The sequence below is a fragment of the Tilletiopsis washingtonensis genome (assembly GCF_003144115.1).
Source record: "Tilletiopsis washingtonensis strain MCA 4186 unplaced genomic scaffold FA09scaffold_15, whole genome shotgun sequence".
Lineage (NCBI taxonomy): Eukaryota > Fungi > Basidiomycota > Exobasidiomycetes > Entylomatales > Tilletiopsis > Tilletiopsis washingtonensis.
Window position 1 is genome coordinate 222,193 of NW_020312012.1, and position 13,218 is coordinate 235,410.

At 68.2% G+C, this 13,218-nt stretch overlaps 5 protein-coding genes across 5 annotated transcripts; 3 read left to right on the forward strand and 2 right to left on the reverse strand.

The window, feature by feature from the left end:
• Nucleotides 1-77: 77 nt before the first annotated feature.
• Nucleotides 78-2,098, forward strand: FA09DRAFT_330935 (hypothetical protein). Its single transcript, XM_025742805.1, has 5 exons — nt 78-610; nt 672-817; nt 875-1,573; nt 1,630-1,679; nt 1,728-2,098. The coding sequence occupies exons 1-5, from the start codon at nt 114-116 to the stop codon at nt 1,977-1,979; spliced, it is 1,644 nt and encodes a 547-aa protein (XP_025597136.1). The 5' UTR covers nt 78-113; the 3' UTR covers nt 1,980-2,098.
• A 140-nt stretch (nt 2,099-2,238) lies between these two features.
• FA09DRAFT_330937 (hypothetical protein) lies at nt 2,239-3,329 on the reverse strand. Its single transcript, XM_025742806.1, has 8 exons — nt 3,310-3,329; nt 3,156-3,242; nt 3,055-3,071; nt 2,959-2,995; nt 2,850-2,907; nt 2,637-2,800; nt 2,415-2,582; nt 2,239-2,352 (listed from the first exon to the last, which is right to left on the reverse strand). The coding sequence occupies exons 1-6, from the start codon at nt 3,310-3,312 to the stop codon at nt 2,724-2,726; spliced, it is 279 nt and encodes a 92-aa protein (XP_025597137.1). The 5' UTR covers nt 3,313-3,329; the 3' UTR covers nt 2,239-2,352; nt 2,415-2,582; nt 2,637-2,723.
• A 340-nt stretch (nt 3,330-3,669) lies between these two features.
• FA09DRAFT_330938 (DUF221-domain-containing protein) lies at nt 3,670-6,651 on the reverse strand. Its single transcript, XM_025742807.1, has 2 exons — nt 6,399-6,651; nt 3,670-6,331 (listed from the first exon to the last, which is right to left on the reverse strand). Exons 1-2 carry the CDS (start codon nt 6,623-6,625, stop codon nt 3,943-3,945), a joined length of 2,616 nt encoding a protein of 871 aa, XP_025597138.1. The 5' UTR covers nt 6,626-6,651; the 3' UTR covers nt 3,670-3,942.
• A 372-nt stretch (nt 6,652-7,023) lies between these two features.
• FA09DRAFT_70118 (hypothetical protein) lies at nt 7,024-7,882 on the forward strand. Its single transcript, XM_025745783.1, has one exon. It carries the CDS (start codon nt 7,078-7,080, stop codon nt 7,753-7,755), a length of 678 nt encoding a protein of 225 aa, XP_025597139.1. The 5' UTR covers nt 7,024-7,077; the 3' UTR covers nt 7,756-7,882.
• Nucleotides 7,883-9,702: 1,820 nt separating this feature from the next.
• Nucleotides 9,703-12,928, forward strand: FA09DRAFT_361589 (family A G protein-coupled receptor-like protein). Its single transcript, XM_025745376.1, has 4 exons — nt 9,703-10,378; nt 10,457-10,625; nt 10,681-10,862; nt 10,916-12,928. The coding sequence occupies exons 1-4, from the start codon at nt 10,092-10,094 to the stop codon at nt 12,597-12,599; spliced, it is 2,322 nt and encodes a 773-aa protein (XP_025597140.1). The 5' UTR covers nt 9,703-10,091; the 3' UTR covers nt 12,600-12,928.
• The last annotated feature ends 290 nt before the right edge of the window (nt 12,929-13,218 follow it).

Below are 13,218 nucleotides of genomic sequence, written 5' to 3' on the forward strand. Positions count from 1 at the left end.
AGTGGAGGAACAGCGTGCGGCGGCACGCAACGGATCCTGAAGCTCCGTGCCGCGCCCTCCTCGCGGCCTGGCTCCTACCACCACACCCCGGCGCACCGGACATACATGGCACCATGAGCGAGCCAGATAGGCCACCCTCGGCGCAGGCCTCCAGCAGCCGCTCGCCATCCCACTCGCCGCGCCAAGCTGTGCGCCTCTCGCGCCCTTCCCCGGCCGCCGCCTCCTCCAAGAGCGCACCGACGCAGCCCTGGCGTCCGCCAAACGCCAGCATCACGCCCTGCCGCTGGTTCCTCGCCGGCTACTGTGCGCGCGGCGACAGCTGCTGGTTCGCACACACCTCTGTCAGCAGCAGCAGTGCGGCGCCGAGCTCCGACGATGCCGCCGCCGCTGCGCCTGCCGAGCCGGCTCAGCCGCAGGACGAGGTCGAGCGGCCGCCCTGCGTCATCTGCTACGACGTGCCGGCGACGTATGCGCTGCTGGAGCGCTGTCCTCACGTCGTCTGCCTCTCGTGCGCGCGCGACTGGCGCGAGGGCAAGGGCAAGGAGCCCAGCCTCGTCGACAGCGGCGTCACCAAGTGCTGTCCCGTGTGCCGCGAGCGGAGCTGGTTCGTGTGAGTGTCTGTCTCGGCCTCTCTCTCCTGGCAGGATGGCCGAGGCTCACGCTGCACTCAGCACGCCCTCGCACTTCCACTACGCGTCCGGGCCGCAGAAGGTTGCCGCAATCGCGAGCTACAAGGCGAGCATGGCGCGCAAGCCGTGCCGCAACTTTGAGCGCAGCCTCGTGATGGGCAACGGCATGCCCGACTGCATCTTTGGCGGTGAGTGCGGCGTACAAGCGAGCGGGCACGGGCACAGATCTGACGTGTGGGCGATAGACGACTGCCACTACTCGCACAAGCTGCCCGGCAGCGACGAGCGCTACCTCTTCGGCGCCGGCGCTACGGAGCAGCGGGCACGGCAAGCACAGCGGCAGCGGGCGCGAGCACTGCGGCGTCTGCTCGAAGCAGGCGGCGGACACTACCTCGAGGAGTATCTGGACTGGAGCGGCGAGCTAGGAGCCGCAGAGCACGAGCTCGATCCCTTCGACGAGGATCCGCGCGCCGATTTCTGGGAGTACGACGAGAGCGATGGCGACTCCGATGGGCCATGGGAGCGAGACGGCGATGATGAGGCCCAGTGGAACGAGAGCGCCATGCTGCGACACCTTATTGCCGAGGCAGAGGGCGAGCACGCAAGTCTGCACGTCATGCGCCGTGCACTCGCGGGCATCCGCGCGGGCCTTAGCAGACCGGCATGGGAGGAAGCAGCGGCACTGGCGGCATGGGACGAGGCGAGTGTCGAGGATGAGGAGGAGCTGCGCGCCTCGACCGAGGCTCAGCAGCGTTCTGCTCGTGCAGCATCAGAGCAGCGCGCCATTGCGCTCGAGGATGCTGCAGAGGCAGGATACGAGTACGAGCCGGAGGAGGAGGAGGTGCAGGAACTCGATGGCTGCGCGGACATGTGGGGCCTGGGCCGCGCCTTTCGAGAAGGCTACGAGCGCGGTGGCTATGCCAGCGAGGGGGATGGGAGCCACGGTGAGCTGAGGCCGTTGCTGTCGAGCGTATAAGCTGGCGCTGACGCACCGCCGCAGATGCCGACTCGGCATGGGGCTCCGACTTTGATCCCTCTTCGCCGTCCATGGTGAGCACTCCCGTCTTGCAGCATCCACTTCTAGCTGACAACAGGCAGCCTGCGCATCGTCGACCCACGTTCGCCGACGACGAGGACGCCGACGTGGACGAGACCGACGCCGCCGACGCCTCACTCTCGCGCGCCTTTGCACGCGCCACCTCTGTCATCAGCAGCGCCGGTGCAGAGCGCAGCAGCGCGCCGCTGCGAGACGCCGCTGCCGATGCGTCGCTCATGGCTGCGGCGCTGCGCCACTACCGCAGCGGCGCGCCCAGTCCGCCGAGTCAGTGGGGCGACGACGACGAGCCGTAGGCACTCAGCGACCCTGCACTTCACACACGCACACACACACAGCATGCATACCCCAGCCTCACCACGGTCTTGGCCAATCTCACTCACACGCCCTTGTTAATCGCACGTCTTGTCATCTGCAGACGCTGCGTCAGTCGACAGAGCTCAGCAGCGCCGTGTGTCTCTAGCAGGCTCAGCGGTGGGTGTCTGGCAGCGCAGTTCGCATCTGCATCGACCGAGAGGCATTCCCGAGGCACGCGCACACGCCACGGTCGGATCGGACGCTTGCATTGGTGCATGGTGCTACAGGTGACGAGGCGCTACAGATGAAGACGACGTGGCTGGCATGTGGGTCGGCGGGCACAGTACAGGCAGACGGCGGCAGAGCAGATCACTGCAGACAGCCAAGGTGTCAGTGCGGACACGCAGGAGTCCGCCTGCTGCCGAGCGACTCACCTTGGCCTTCTTCTTCGCGGCGCCCTTGGTCTTGGCCTTGACGGCGGCCTTGGGCTTGGGCGACGCCTTCTTCGCCGCGGGCTTCTTCGCTGGCGCCTTCTTTACGGCGGCCTTCTTGGCCGGTGCCTTGCTGGACGAGGCCTTCGGGCTGGCCTTCTTGGCGGGCGACTGAAGCACGACGATCAGTCGACGACGAGCACGCGACGTGCAGGCAGCACTCACGGCCTTCTTGGCAGGCGCCTTCTTCTTCTTGGGCGGCGGCGACGGCTCGTCCTCCGACTCCTCCTCCGACTCGTCCTCCTCGTTGTCTTAGGAGCGCGCTGCAGCAATGGCGCCGGCCTTGGCCTTCTTCTCGGCGACGCCAAGCTTGTAGCGCAGATGGCCCGCTGCGCAAGTGGTCAGCCATGATGTCGCCACGCATCAGGTGCAACTCACTGCCGGCGTACACCACCTGGCCGCTCTCGATGGCCGTCTCCGTCGCGACCTTGAGGTGCTGTGCGCCTCATGAGCGCCGCTCGAACGCATCGCCGCGCCCGTCACTCACGTTGATGGGGCCCTTTGCCTTCATGTCAATGTTGTAGCTGGGACGCAGCTCGAGTAAGCGACGTCGACAGCAGACTCGGCGCGCCAGACAGCTGACTTGGACGCGAGGTACGACTGGGAAGAGCGAAACGATCAGCCGCGATCGATGATGGGCACGCGATGGTGACGAGCGACCGCGGCGTTAGACCGGCGACGCACCTTGATCGCCTGGAGCGAGATGCCCTTGCGCGCCTCGCCGGCGTTGCCCGAGTGCTGCGCCGTCCACTCGACGATGGCTTCCTTGAGCTGACGACGAGGTGAGCGATGCAGGCCGATCTCGATGAGCAGGACACGACGACTGCAAGCTGCTCACCATGTCGATGTACGAGGGCGAGCCCTTGGGCTTCTTCGAGGAGACGTCGGTCATGGTGTGCGGCGGTGGGAGATGGAGAGCTGGCGTGGTGGGGTGGTGGCGGGAGGGACAGGCGGGCCAGCGGCGAAGGGCAGCCTTTATACGGTCAGCCCGCTGCTATCTGCCGAGACAGGCAGGCAGGCAGGCAGGCAGGCAGGCACGGTCCCTGGAGCACTTTAGCGGCGCGGCCGGAGGCGCTCTCTACACGCCTCAGAGGCGACGCGTCTGGTCTCGTGACATCGACGCGCCCTTGGCGCACGCTGCCGTCCAGCCGCAAGCCGCTCTCTCCCACTCCTGCCCTCGCACGACACCACGCACATGAGCAAGGACTGCGATTTGATTTCTTCTTCAGACGGCTCCGTAATAGAGACGAGCAACAAGGAAGGTGTGACAGCTGGGCGCTGGGAGCAGCGGCGGAGCAGCTCGAGGAGGGGAGAACGGGAGACGAAGCAGCGAGGAGTCGCTGGGCGGGAGGAGGAGAAGGACAAGGATGGTATGGGAATGGGGTGGCCGCGTCGCGCGCTCGGGCTCTACAGGCCGACCCGCACGACTGGCCGGGAATATTGCAGTCGCACATGCTCGCGCTCTCGCCGTCTACAGGAGCACCTCGCCCGGCGGCACGTGGGCGTCCGTGTCGATGCGGCCCTTCTCGCTGACCGACGTGTCGCGGTTCGTCGCCTCGAGACCCTGCTTCTGCGCGCCGGCGACGGCGGCGTTGCCGAGGCCGAGCGTGTCGTTGGGGAACCAGAGCGTGCGCTGCGGCTCCTTGGTGGCCGGGTGCTGGAACGCCAGCGCCGGGTCCTCCTCCTGGTTGCCCTCGCGCACGAGCGCCGTGCGGCTCTCGTGCATCTCCATCGACTGGTCGTTGCGCCCGTGCTGGCCGTTGCCGTACGGCGGCTGCTGCTGTTGCTGCTGCTGCAGCGACTGCTTCTTCTCGTCGGGCGACGAGCCGTGCTCCTCCAGCATGGCCGCCTCCTGAGCGCCCGACGGCGCAATCGAGAGCGGATACGCCGTGAAGAGGTCGGTGTACGAGTTGGCCAGCGTGTAGTGCACGCCGGCGACGATGACGATGAGGATGATCATGAAGGCGCCCTGCGGGATCGACGAGAGGTTGCCGTTGCTGTCCTGCGCGACGAAGAAGAGCACCGTGAGGATGACCATCTCGAGGTACAGCGCGTAGAAGAGCTGCCAGCACGCCTTGGGGAAGAAGAGGCCGCCCGTCTCGTTCCACGGCTTGACGTCGTACACGTAGAGGTAGAGGTACTTGTAGAGGAAGAAGAAGAGGATGAAGCTGACGGACGCGAAGCCAGCCGTGATGGGCGCGATGACCATGTAGCCGATGGCGATGACCGAGAGCAGGCTCGTCGTGGGGAAGAGCGTGCCGAAGTTGGGCGCGTTCATGTCGTGCTGGATGTGCCACACGCTGCGCGGCGTGCTGTTGAGCAGGAAGTTCTTGACGTAGTAGATGGCCAGGCCGACGATCTGCAGGAAGCCCGACGCCGCGCCCGTGAGGCCCTGCAGCGCGATGTAGCTGAGGAAGAAGATCGACGCCTTGGGGATGTACTGCGCCAGCAGCGACGGCAGGCCCTGCGGGTTGCTCAGCACGTCGACGATCTGGTCGATGCCCGACGACGCGCCGCTGATGATCGTGATGAAGAGGAAGTTGTTGATGAGCTGGAAGAGGAAGAAGCGGTCCATGAGGCTCAGCTCGATGCCCGTGCGCGTCGGCACGCCGGAGAGGCGGGCGAAGAGCCGCAGGATGATCGGCAGCAGCAAGTTGAGCACGGCGAGCAGCACCGTCGGGAGGATGCCCTGGATGATGCCGCGCACCTCGGTGGGGATCTGGCAGATCCACGCCAGGAAGCCCACCTGCGTGCAGAGGCCCTCGATGTTGCTGACGATGCCGACGAAACCGACGGGGATGATCCAGAAGATAATGAGGCCGAGCGTGGCGCCCCAGAAGATGGCGGTGCGCAGCTTCTGCTCGTACGGGTTCATGTTGAGGTTCGGCCACACGATGTCGAGCGGGTGCGCCGAGCCGTAGTGCTGCGCCATGCGGTACGGCTGGTGGTGCGCGTGCACCTTGACGGCCATCGCCGCGGCGATCTGGCGGTTGAAGAGGATGAAGGCCGAGTTCTGCGGCGGGTAGCGCTCAAAGTCGGAGAGGTTCTGGCGCTGCGCGTCGATCTCCGTGTTGAGGCGCGCAATCTCGTCGCGCGCCCACTGCACCGAGTCGACTTTCTCGCCGAAGCAGCCCAGCGCGCCAAGCTTGTGCGAGGGGCGCTCCTTCTGCGTCACGTAGCGGTCCGCGACGCTGAGGCTCATCTCGGGGTCGGCGCTGCCGGCCTCGACCTTGCCCTTGCGCACCTTCTTGGCCGCGAGCTTGACCATCTTGGCCTCGGCCTTCTCGAGCTTGTTGCACGCCGCGAGGCGCTCGTCGTGCAGGTCCGGCAGCTCCTTGAGGTTGCGGTTGAGCCAGATCTTGTGCACGCCGCCGGGCAGCACGCCGTACATCTCCTCGAGCTTGCGCTCCGAGAGGTACTCGTTCGGCACGCCCGTGATGAGCACCGTCTTGGCCTGCGCCGTGCTGGCGTACTCGGGCGAGAGCAGCCACTGCTGGCGGCGCGTCACGAAGGCGCCCATGCGCGCCTTGATGTTGTACAGGATCCAAAACGTGACGATCCACTGCGCAAAGAGCACGCCGATGTAGCGCAGCTGCTCCGAGCGCGGCGGGCCCACGGCGCCGAAGTTGAACAGGTTGAAGCCGGCGCGGCCCTCGCCCGTCGTGCCGACCGAGTAGAGCGGCATGAGCAGGATCCACGTGAATGCCCAGATGGGCACAAAGATCCAGATCATCATCTCGAGGTAGTCGACGAACTGGAACGCGTCGATGCCCTGCTTGTGCATGATCTCAATCGTCGGCGTCTTGATGAACGCGGGCAGCCAGCCGAAGAGCGAGCGGGGCAGCGGCGCCATGCGCTCGCTGTGGGATGTGTGAGCGTGCTGGCCAGCCCAACGCGCCTCCTGCCTGCACACAGCACACCACTCACTCGCGCGGGCCCAGCATCGTCTTGGGCTGGTAGATGCGCGCAAAGCGCGGGCGGATGAGGAAGAAGGCGGCCATCTGCACGCCAAAGATGGCCGAGTTGAGGATGAGCGACGAGACGACGGTGGCCGTCGACGTGCCGGCGGCCTGCTCGGCCTGCTGCGCAACAGCCTGGCGAGCGAGGAGCAGCATGGCGGCCGCGGCGCCGGCGAGGCGCGGCGAGGCGGGCATGGCGAGGGTGGGCTTGCGGTGGTGGTGGTGGTGAGAGAGAAGGGAGCGGCACGGCGCCGGATGGCCTTGTCTCTTGTGCGCCTCTCGCCGCTGATGCCTTGGCTGAGGCTAGGCAGCAAGGCGCGGCCGGCCGCTGCCATCGACAGAGAACGGCCCCGAGGGCGAGGCCAGGCAATTTGCTGCGGCGTTCCAGCCTCAGGAGCGCGAGTGCTGGGCCCCTGCGCCTGTCGGAGTGTGTGCGAGGCGTGCGTGCCGGCTGTGCAGCCACGCCGCACCGGCGCAGCACGCAGCGCGCGTGCCTCGGGCAGGCAGACGCGCGCTGACGCACACAACACACACGGCGCCCTTTCGCTCGCAGGCCGGGCAGCAGCGGCGCCCACGCTGGGCTAAATCGGGCGCAGCGTCGCAGCGCTTTGGGCCGCGCAACAGCGCCTCTTCGCGCTCGAGAGTGGATGCGGCAGAGGGGGCGAGGCGCTTCCTTCGCCTTGGGTAAGCGCAGCGCGGCGCGGCGCTGCAGGCTGATGGTGGCTTCGCCCGAGGGTCCCTGCGCGGCCACTCTCTGCCAAGGCGATGACGCAGCGCGAGGGACAAAGAGCGGTGCTCTGGCTGCGCGGTTGCTCCTCGAGCGGCACTCTGCCGCAGCATGCAGGCCGCTGCTGCGGCCGCGTGCGTTCTGCGCCGATATCGACCCGCCATTCGATGACGCTGCTTTCGCGCTGCGCATTGCCCACGCACGCCGGCTGCGCGCATCGCCGCGCCCCCCGCTAGCCCGAAAGGGTTCGTGCCTTCATCACGCTCGAGAGCGCTCGTGGTCATTGGCCATCCACGGACGCGGGCAGAGTGCGCTGCTGCTGCCTCCTGTCGCGCCTTCGAAGAGAGAAGAGGCTTTCGTCGCTTCGGCTCGCGGCTCGCACAACGTTAGCGTGTCCGCCGGCATGCGCGATGCAGCAGGCAGCATGCAACCAGCACGGACCCGCTCTGCTGGGCCGTTCCGCCGCGGCTCCGAGGCCGCTAACGGCGGCTGCCGCTGCGCCAGAACACGCGGCGGCATCGACAGCACGCCGGCGAGCCGCTGCAGCCGTCAGGCAGCGGCGGCAAGCGAAGGATGGATGCGCTGCTCGGCGCTGTGAGAGCGGCGGCTTGGTGGAGCAGAGGGGCGTCTGCTATCACGTGACCGCGAGCGTGGGAGCAGCGCCGAGTCCCCAGCGCCATCTCCGCCGCTCCGCCCTCCGACTCTCCGACGGCCAAGATTCCGCCTGGACCCTCGCATCCGCCAGGCGGCATGTGGGAAGTCCCTTGGTCTGCTTGCTCGCCTCTCGGAGACTCCGGACGGCCGTGGAGCCGGCGGCGAGGCGCTGCAGCACGCCGCTGCAAGGCCTCGCATGAGTCGGGGTGTGGCTGGCGCGCCGCGCGTCGGGCGACCATGCAGGGGGCTCCAGGAGGTACATGCATCGCAGCGTGCAGTCGCACGACGTCTCGCTTCCGTCTTCGCTGCAGGCACCCTCGACGGCGATGAGTGGCTGGCCCACGAGGAGGACAGTCGTGTGCCTTGCGTTGCATGCGTGGTGCGAGGCGCTCTCGCTGCAGTCACAAGACTGGGCCGCGCCGCGCGGCGTGCCTATCCCCCGAGGGCCCGCGACAGAAGGCCCCTTTCTGCCGACGCCGCGGTGCCGCAGCAGCACCTCGGACCCGAGCCGAGCTCGCATGGCCCCGGCGCCGTGAGAGCGAACGCCTGCCGGCACGTCGAGCCTTGGGGCTCCCTGAGCGCGGACAGGTGACATCGCACATCCCACGCTTGCCAGCGCCGCACCTTGTCCGTGAGAGCCGGAGCGGTCTCCCTCCTGTGATCGCGACCATCGGGAGGCAGCGCTGTGCTGCAAGGCACGGGCGATGCAGCTGTTTGGAGCCGAACAGCGTCCTGTGCTGTAGCGACGGGCGCTGCTGCACCCTGTGCCGCGCTGCGATCGCGCAGCCGCGCGCAGCGCACGCAGGAGAGGTGTGCGCGCGGGCGTCCATCAGCGCATGGCGCCCAGCATATCGCTGCTCAGGGTGCGGCCGCTGAGCTTGGAGTGTGGCGAGTATGCCGCACCGCAGATCTCGAGCCTGACTTTGGAAGTCGGCTGGGCGCCCGCACGCAGGACAGCAAGCGAGGAGGAGGGGACGCGACACCGCGGAGGCTCGAGCTCGCCGTCGGCGCCGCGCAGCAGCGCAGCAGCCTCCAAGCGCTGGCGCCTGGCCGCAGCAGATATGCTCTCGCACCACAGCGCTGCATCCCGCACACACCTTGAGCCTGCCGCCTGCTTGCGATGCAAGGCGCTGCGAAGGGTGCATCCCACGCCCTTGTCCGCCGGCGCGGGAGCATCGCGATGGAGGAGCGGCCCTACGTGCGCAGGCCCCACGCGCGTCACCAGCGCTGCCGCTGCCGCGTCCGCTGCACGGCAGCGTGGGCAGCGCGGGCGATGCTCGGCCGGCAGCCGGCGACTGAGCGCTGCGAGAGGCAGGAGCGGAGCGTGGACCTGCAGGAGAGAGTTGGTGCGCCAGACCAGCGCCCGGGCGCAGCAGCAGTGTGCCCGGGGCTGCACTCGACGCCGCCCAGGCATTTAGCTCGGGCGCGACAGGCGGCGGCGCACGAGTGTGCGGATGCGAGACACTGGCGGCGCAAGTGCCGCGCAGCCGTTGCGTCACTTGTTGCTTCCTGCGCGGCGGTGCCGGTGCGGCACGCATGCCGAACGCACGGCGCGGCGCTGCTGCAGCGCCGGCGATACGCTCGCTGTCTCGCGGCGAGCTGCCGAGGCGTGTGCGCAACGCTGCTGTGCTGCCCGTCGCTGCCGCTGCCCGCGTACGCCTTTGCCGCTGCGCTGCCGCCGTGCGCCTATTCTAGCCGGCCACGCATGAGCGCGCTGCCGTCGGCTCGACGTGCGGCCGCACAGCAGCACGCGGCCGCCCGCCGATGGGCTGCCTGCTGAGCGGCTGTTCGGCGCGCGCTGCCGGGCATGCTGCTGATGCTGCTCCAGCGCCGCCGCTGCCGCCGCAAGACGGCGAGCCGTCGGGTGCGGTGCGGATCCCTCCTGCGCGCACCCCATCCTCGCCCCCAGCCTCCCGTCCTCACCCTTCCCGCTGGCCGTCGCTGGCGCAGCTCCTCTTGCACCTTACCTCGCGCTGCCGCTGCGTCTGCGCGTCTCTCGTCGTCGACGCCTCTGCTGCACCACTCTGCACCGGCTCCCACTCTCTCTCGTACGCCTCTCTGGCGGCCCACGCGCGTCACCGCCCACGCGTGCCTGCGTGCTGCCGAGCGCCACGCGCCATCCTACCACCCTCACCGTGCGCTGCGGCTCGCTCCGAGCACAGCCGAGCTCGCGGCGGGCGGCGCTCCGCACCTCGCGCGTCTCTGCGACGCTAGGCCCGACCGTCCAGCCGTACTGCGTCCGGCTGCGGTGCGAGGCCTGGCGTGCGCGTCTCTCTCGCCATGATCGTGCCTCCGCGCGACCTGGGCGCCGGTGCGGCGGCGCTGTGGCGCTATGCGGCGGCGCCCATCGGCGACTCGCTCGAGCACCGCTCGCTCGCTGCGCGCGCCACGACCGACGAGCGCGGGCCGCAGCTGGCGACGCCGGCGAACATCGTCGATCTCGTCATCTGCATCCTGTCCTTCCTGGGCGCACTGGCCATCATCCTGCCCTACCTGCTGAACAAGAGGGCACGCAAGCTGCGGCACTCGCTTATCCTTGGTCTGGCGACCAGTGACCTCGTGACGAGGTGAGTGTTCGCACGCGAACGCACCCGTCTCAGGGGCGCAGCCGCGCGCCAAGCACTGACCCGTCCGCTCTGCCGCAGCCTCATCATCATCGCCTCGACGTCCTTCCTTCTCGCAGGCGGCGACCTGGCCAACTCGAAGCGCTTCTGCGACTTCGTCGGCTACTCGCTCGCCTCGTCCATCTTCTCGCAGCACCTGTGGAACATGGGCATCGCGATCGTCACGTACATGATCCTTGTGCATCCGTTGGTGCGTGCCTGAGTCGCAGCATCCGCTGCTGCCCTGCTCACGCTGCCGTTCCCAGAACAACGTCACGGCGCTCATGGAGCGGCACCTTATCTGGCTGTGGCCGATCATCTGGGGCATCTCGCTGATCGTCAACGGCATCTCGTGGCGCATCGCCGGATGGTCCAACGCCGGCGGCTTCTGCGCCTTTGGCAACCAAGGCGGACGGTACTACGGCGCGATCATCAGCTTCGTGCCTCGGTGAGTGAAACGAGACGTTGCACCGTGCGGACCACTGCTGACGCCTCGTGCAGTGGCCTCGTCGTCGTGATCATCATCGTCCTCTACACACATCTCTTCTTCTTCCTGCGGCGGACGAACCTCTTCTCGGCCGTCTCGCACCGCTCTGCGTCGCAGGAGGCCGGCAACGGCACCCGGGGCAGGATCGTTGGTCGCACCAGTCTGCGGGCCGACAGCGACGAGTCGAGCCGTGCGCCCGTCTCACGCTCACGACGGCCCAGCAACGACCCTTCGCTGCACCATCTGCACCAGATGGACGGCGAGCGGAGCAACGCCGGCACCATGTCGCGCCGCACCAGCTTTCCGACTGGCCTGCTGCGCTACATTCCGACGTTCAACTCGTCCCGCAGAGGCAGCGCGGCGAGCTCGTCGTCGAAGCGCGCCGACAGCGCCTCGACGCAGACGCCCAAGGACGTCTTCCTCTCCGGCGCCGAGGACGAGGGCATGGAGATGGGCGAGTGCAACCGGCAGCGCATACTCTCCTTTGCCACGACGCCGTCCAGCCCACCACGGAGCAACGAGGGCGCATCGTCGGACGGCCGGCATCAGAGTGCCCGGCCAGAGATCGGCATCGTCGAGCCGGACGAGGGCCCGGTCAGCATGCCCTCGAGCCCGCAGCAGCCGCGTGACGAGACGTTCTCTTCTACGGCGCAGCTGGTCGAGCCTCCTCGGCCAGGAAACGCACGGCGGCCGAGCACCGCGGACGATGCTGGCGGCCGGCCGCGGCCAGCCAAGCTCAGCCTCGCGGCGCGCCATGTCAGCGCCAGCATCGAGCCAAGAGCCGACGCACACGACGATGACACCGCGGCCGACGATGAGTCGGACGACTTCTCGCTTGATCCGTACAAGCCGCTGCAGCGCATGAAGCCACGGCGAGACGTGCGCGACTTCCAGATGATCTCGTCTCCACGCGAGCACCTGAAGCACTACGCGCTCAGTCCTATGCGGACGCAGGGCGTGCCGCGGCCGCCGGGCACCGACTCGGGATCCATGTCGCATCCCGCCTCGCCGCGGACAGCCAAGGCTCCGCTGGATCCGACGTCGGAAGACGTCTACGAGGGGCGTGAGAAGGGCGTGCAGCCAAGATTTGACGACATGCTTGGCGAGGACTGGACATGGGGCATGGAGGTGGGCGGTCAGGATACCTCGGCAGCGCCCGCACCCGTGCCGGCTCCTCACGTCCGGCATGCGGGCAGCCGCAAGGACCGCAAGCGCTCCAAGTGGTGGCGACACTCCTCGAGACACGCCGGCGGGCTCGGCGGCCACGACCGCACAGATGCGAACGGTGTGGCAAGCACCGGCAGCACTGTGGACGAGCACGGCGTCGAGTCGCTCGGCAGCACGCTCAACCGCCAGGCGAGCGTGCTCATGCTGCTCTACCCGCTGGCGTACTGCCTGCTCTTCTCCGTCTCGATTGCGCGCATCATCACCGACTTTACGCGGCCCGCACCCGTGGGCCGTGTCAAGGACCCCAACGAGCCGCTGCGTGCCGTCTCGCGCTGGTTCATCTTCGCGCAGGGTGCCTTCGACGCCATCATCTTCCAGATTGTCGAGCGCCACTTCCGCAAGCGCATGAAGCGCAAGCGCCAGATCGCCGCCGGCGAGGCCGTGCCGCAGACGTGGTGGGAGCGCCTGCGCGACTACCTCATGCTGCGCCAGCCGCCGCCGCGCGCGTCCGCCACGGCGCCGTCGCAGTGATCGCTCGACCCATCGCCTCGCCCGTCTGCTGCAGCTCTCTCTGTTCGCCGCCCCATTGCCCCTCCGGGCGCCTCACTCATCAGCAACGTCCTCCATCCCGTCACGAACTCGTCACGCATACCACGCCTGCACCGCATGACCGACGGAAGCGCACTCCACACCACTGCCCTCTCTGCCCTGCCTGCGACCCGCCTTACTTCTCACCTGTACTCTGCCACACCTCGTCTCGCTATTTCTCATAATACAGTCGGACTACTTGTTACTACTTCAGGCGTTCGTCATCAGCCCTCTGCGGCCCTTCGTCGCGCTCGCGGCGACCAGGTGGACGCTCGACGATCTCCACTGGCTTATGAGGAGGCCCAGGCGCGAGCCGCCCGGCATACCAGTCTCTGGCGGAGTGCTGCGAGCCGCATCGGGGTCCAACCACGCGGCATCACAGCAGCGAGGCCGCGGAGTCGGAGCGGCGGAGTGGGGGTGAGGCGAGGCACGCTCCGCCTTCGCCCGCTGTCGCATGGTTCGCGCGCCCTCACGCGCTGCGCTGCGATGGTGGGCGCGCCGTGCTTGCGCTGCGCCGGCACATGAGCGCCCACGCCCCGCCCGCAGGCTCGCGCATCGCGCC

Excerpts from the sequence above, each read along its gene's own strand:
- FA09DRAFT_330935 (XM_025742805.1), top strand. The coding sequence starts at position 114 with ATGAGCGAGCCAGATAGGCCACCCTCGGCGCAGGCCTCCAGCAGCCGC. Across the intron at positions 818-874 it reads GCCCGACTGCATCTTTGGCG|ACGACTGCCACTACTCGCAC; the intron begins GTGAGTGCGGCG and ends TGTGGGCGATAG. Across the intron at positions 1,680-1,727 it reads ATCCCTCTTCGCCGTCCATG|CCTGCGCATCGTCGACCCAC; the intron begins GTGAGCACTCCC and ends GACAACAGGCAG.
- FA09DRAFT_330937 (XM_025742806.1), bottom strand. Across the intron at positions 2,908-2,958 it reads AGGCAAAGGGCCCCATCAAC|CACCTCAAGGTCGCGACGGA; the intron begins GTGAGTGACGGG and ends TGAGGCGCACAG. Across the intron at positions 2,801-2,849 it reads CCAGGTGGTGTACGCCGGCA|CGGGCCATCTGCGCTACAAG; the intron begins GTGAGTTGCACC and ends CCACTTGCGCAG.
- FA09DRAFT_330938 (XM_025742807.1), bottom strand. The coding sequence starts at position 6,625 with ATGCCCGCCTCGCCGCGCCTCGCCGGCGCCGCGGCCGCCATGCTGCTC. Across the intron at positions 6,332-6,398 it reads ACGATGCTGGGCCCGCGCGA|CGAGCGCATGGCGCCGCTGC; the intron begins GTGAGTGGTGTG and ends CACATCCCACAG.
- FA09DRAFT_70118 (XM_025745783.1), top strand. The coding sequence starts at position 7,078 with ATGCGGCAGAGGGGGCGAGGCGCTTCCTTCGCCTTGGGTAAGCGCAGC.
- FA09DRAFT_361589 (XM_025745376.1), top strand. The coding sequence starts at position 10,092 with ATGATCGTGCCTCCGCGCGACCTGGGCGCCGGTGCGGCGGCGCTGTGG. Across the intron at positions 10,626-10,680 it reads TGATCCTTGTGCATCCGTTG|AACAACGTCACGGCGCTCAT; the intron begins GTGCGTGCCTGA and ends TGCCGTTCCCAG. Across the intron at positions 10,863-10,915 it reads ATCATCAGCTTCGTGCCTCG|TGGCCTCGTCGTCGTGATCA; the intron begins GTGAGTGAAACG and ends CGCCTCGTGCAG.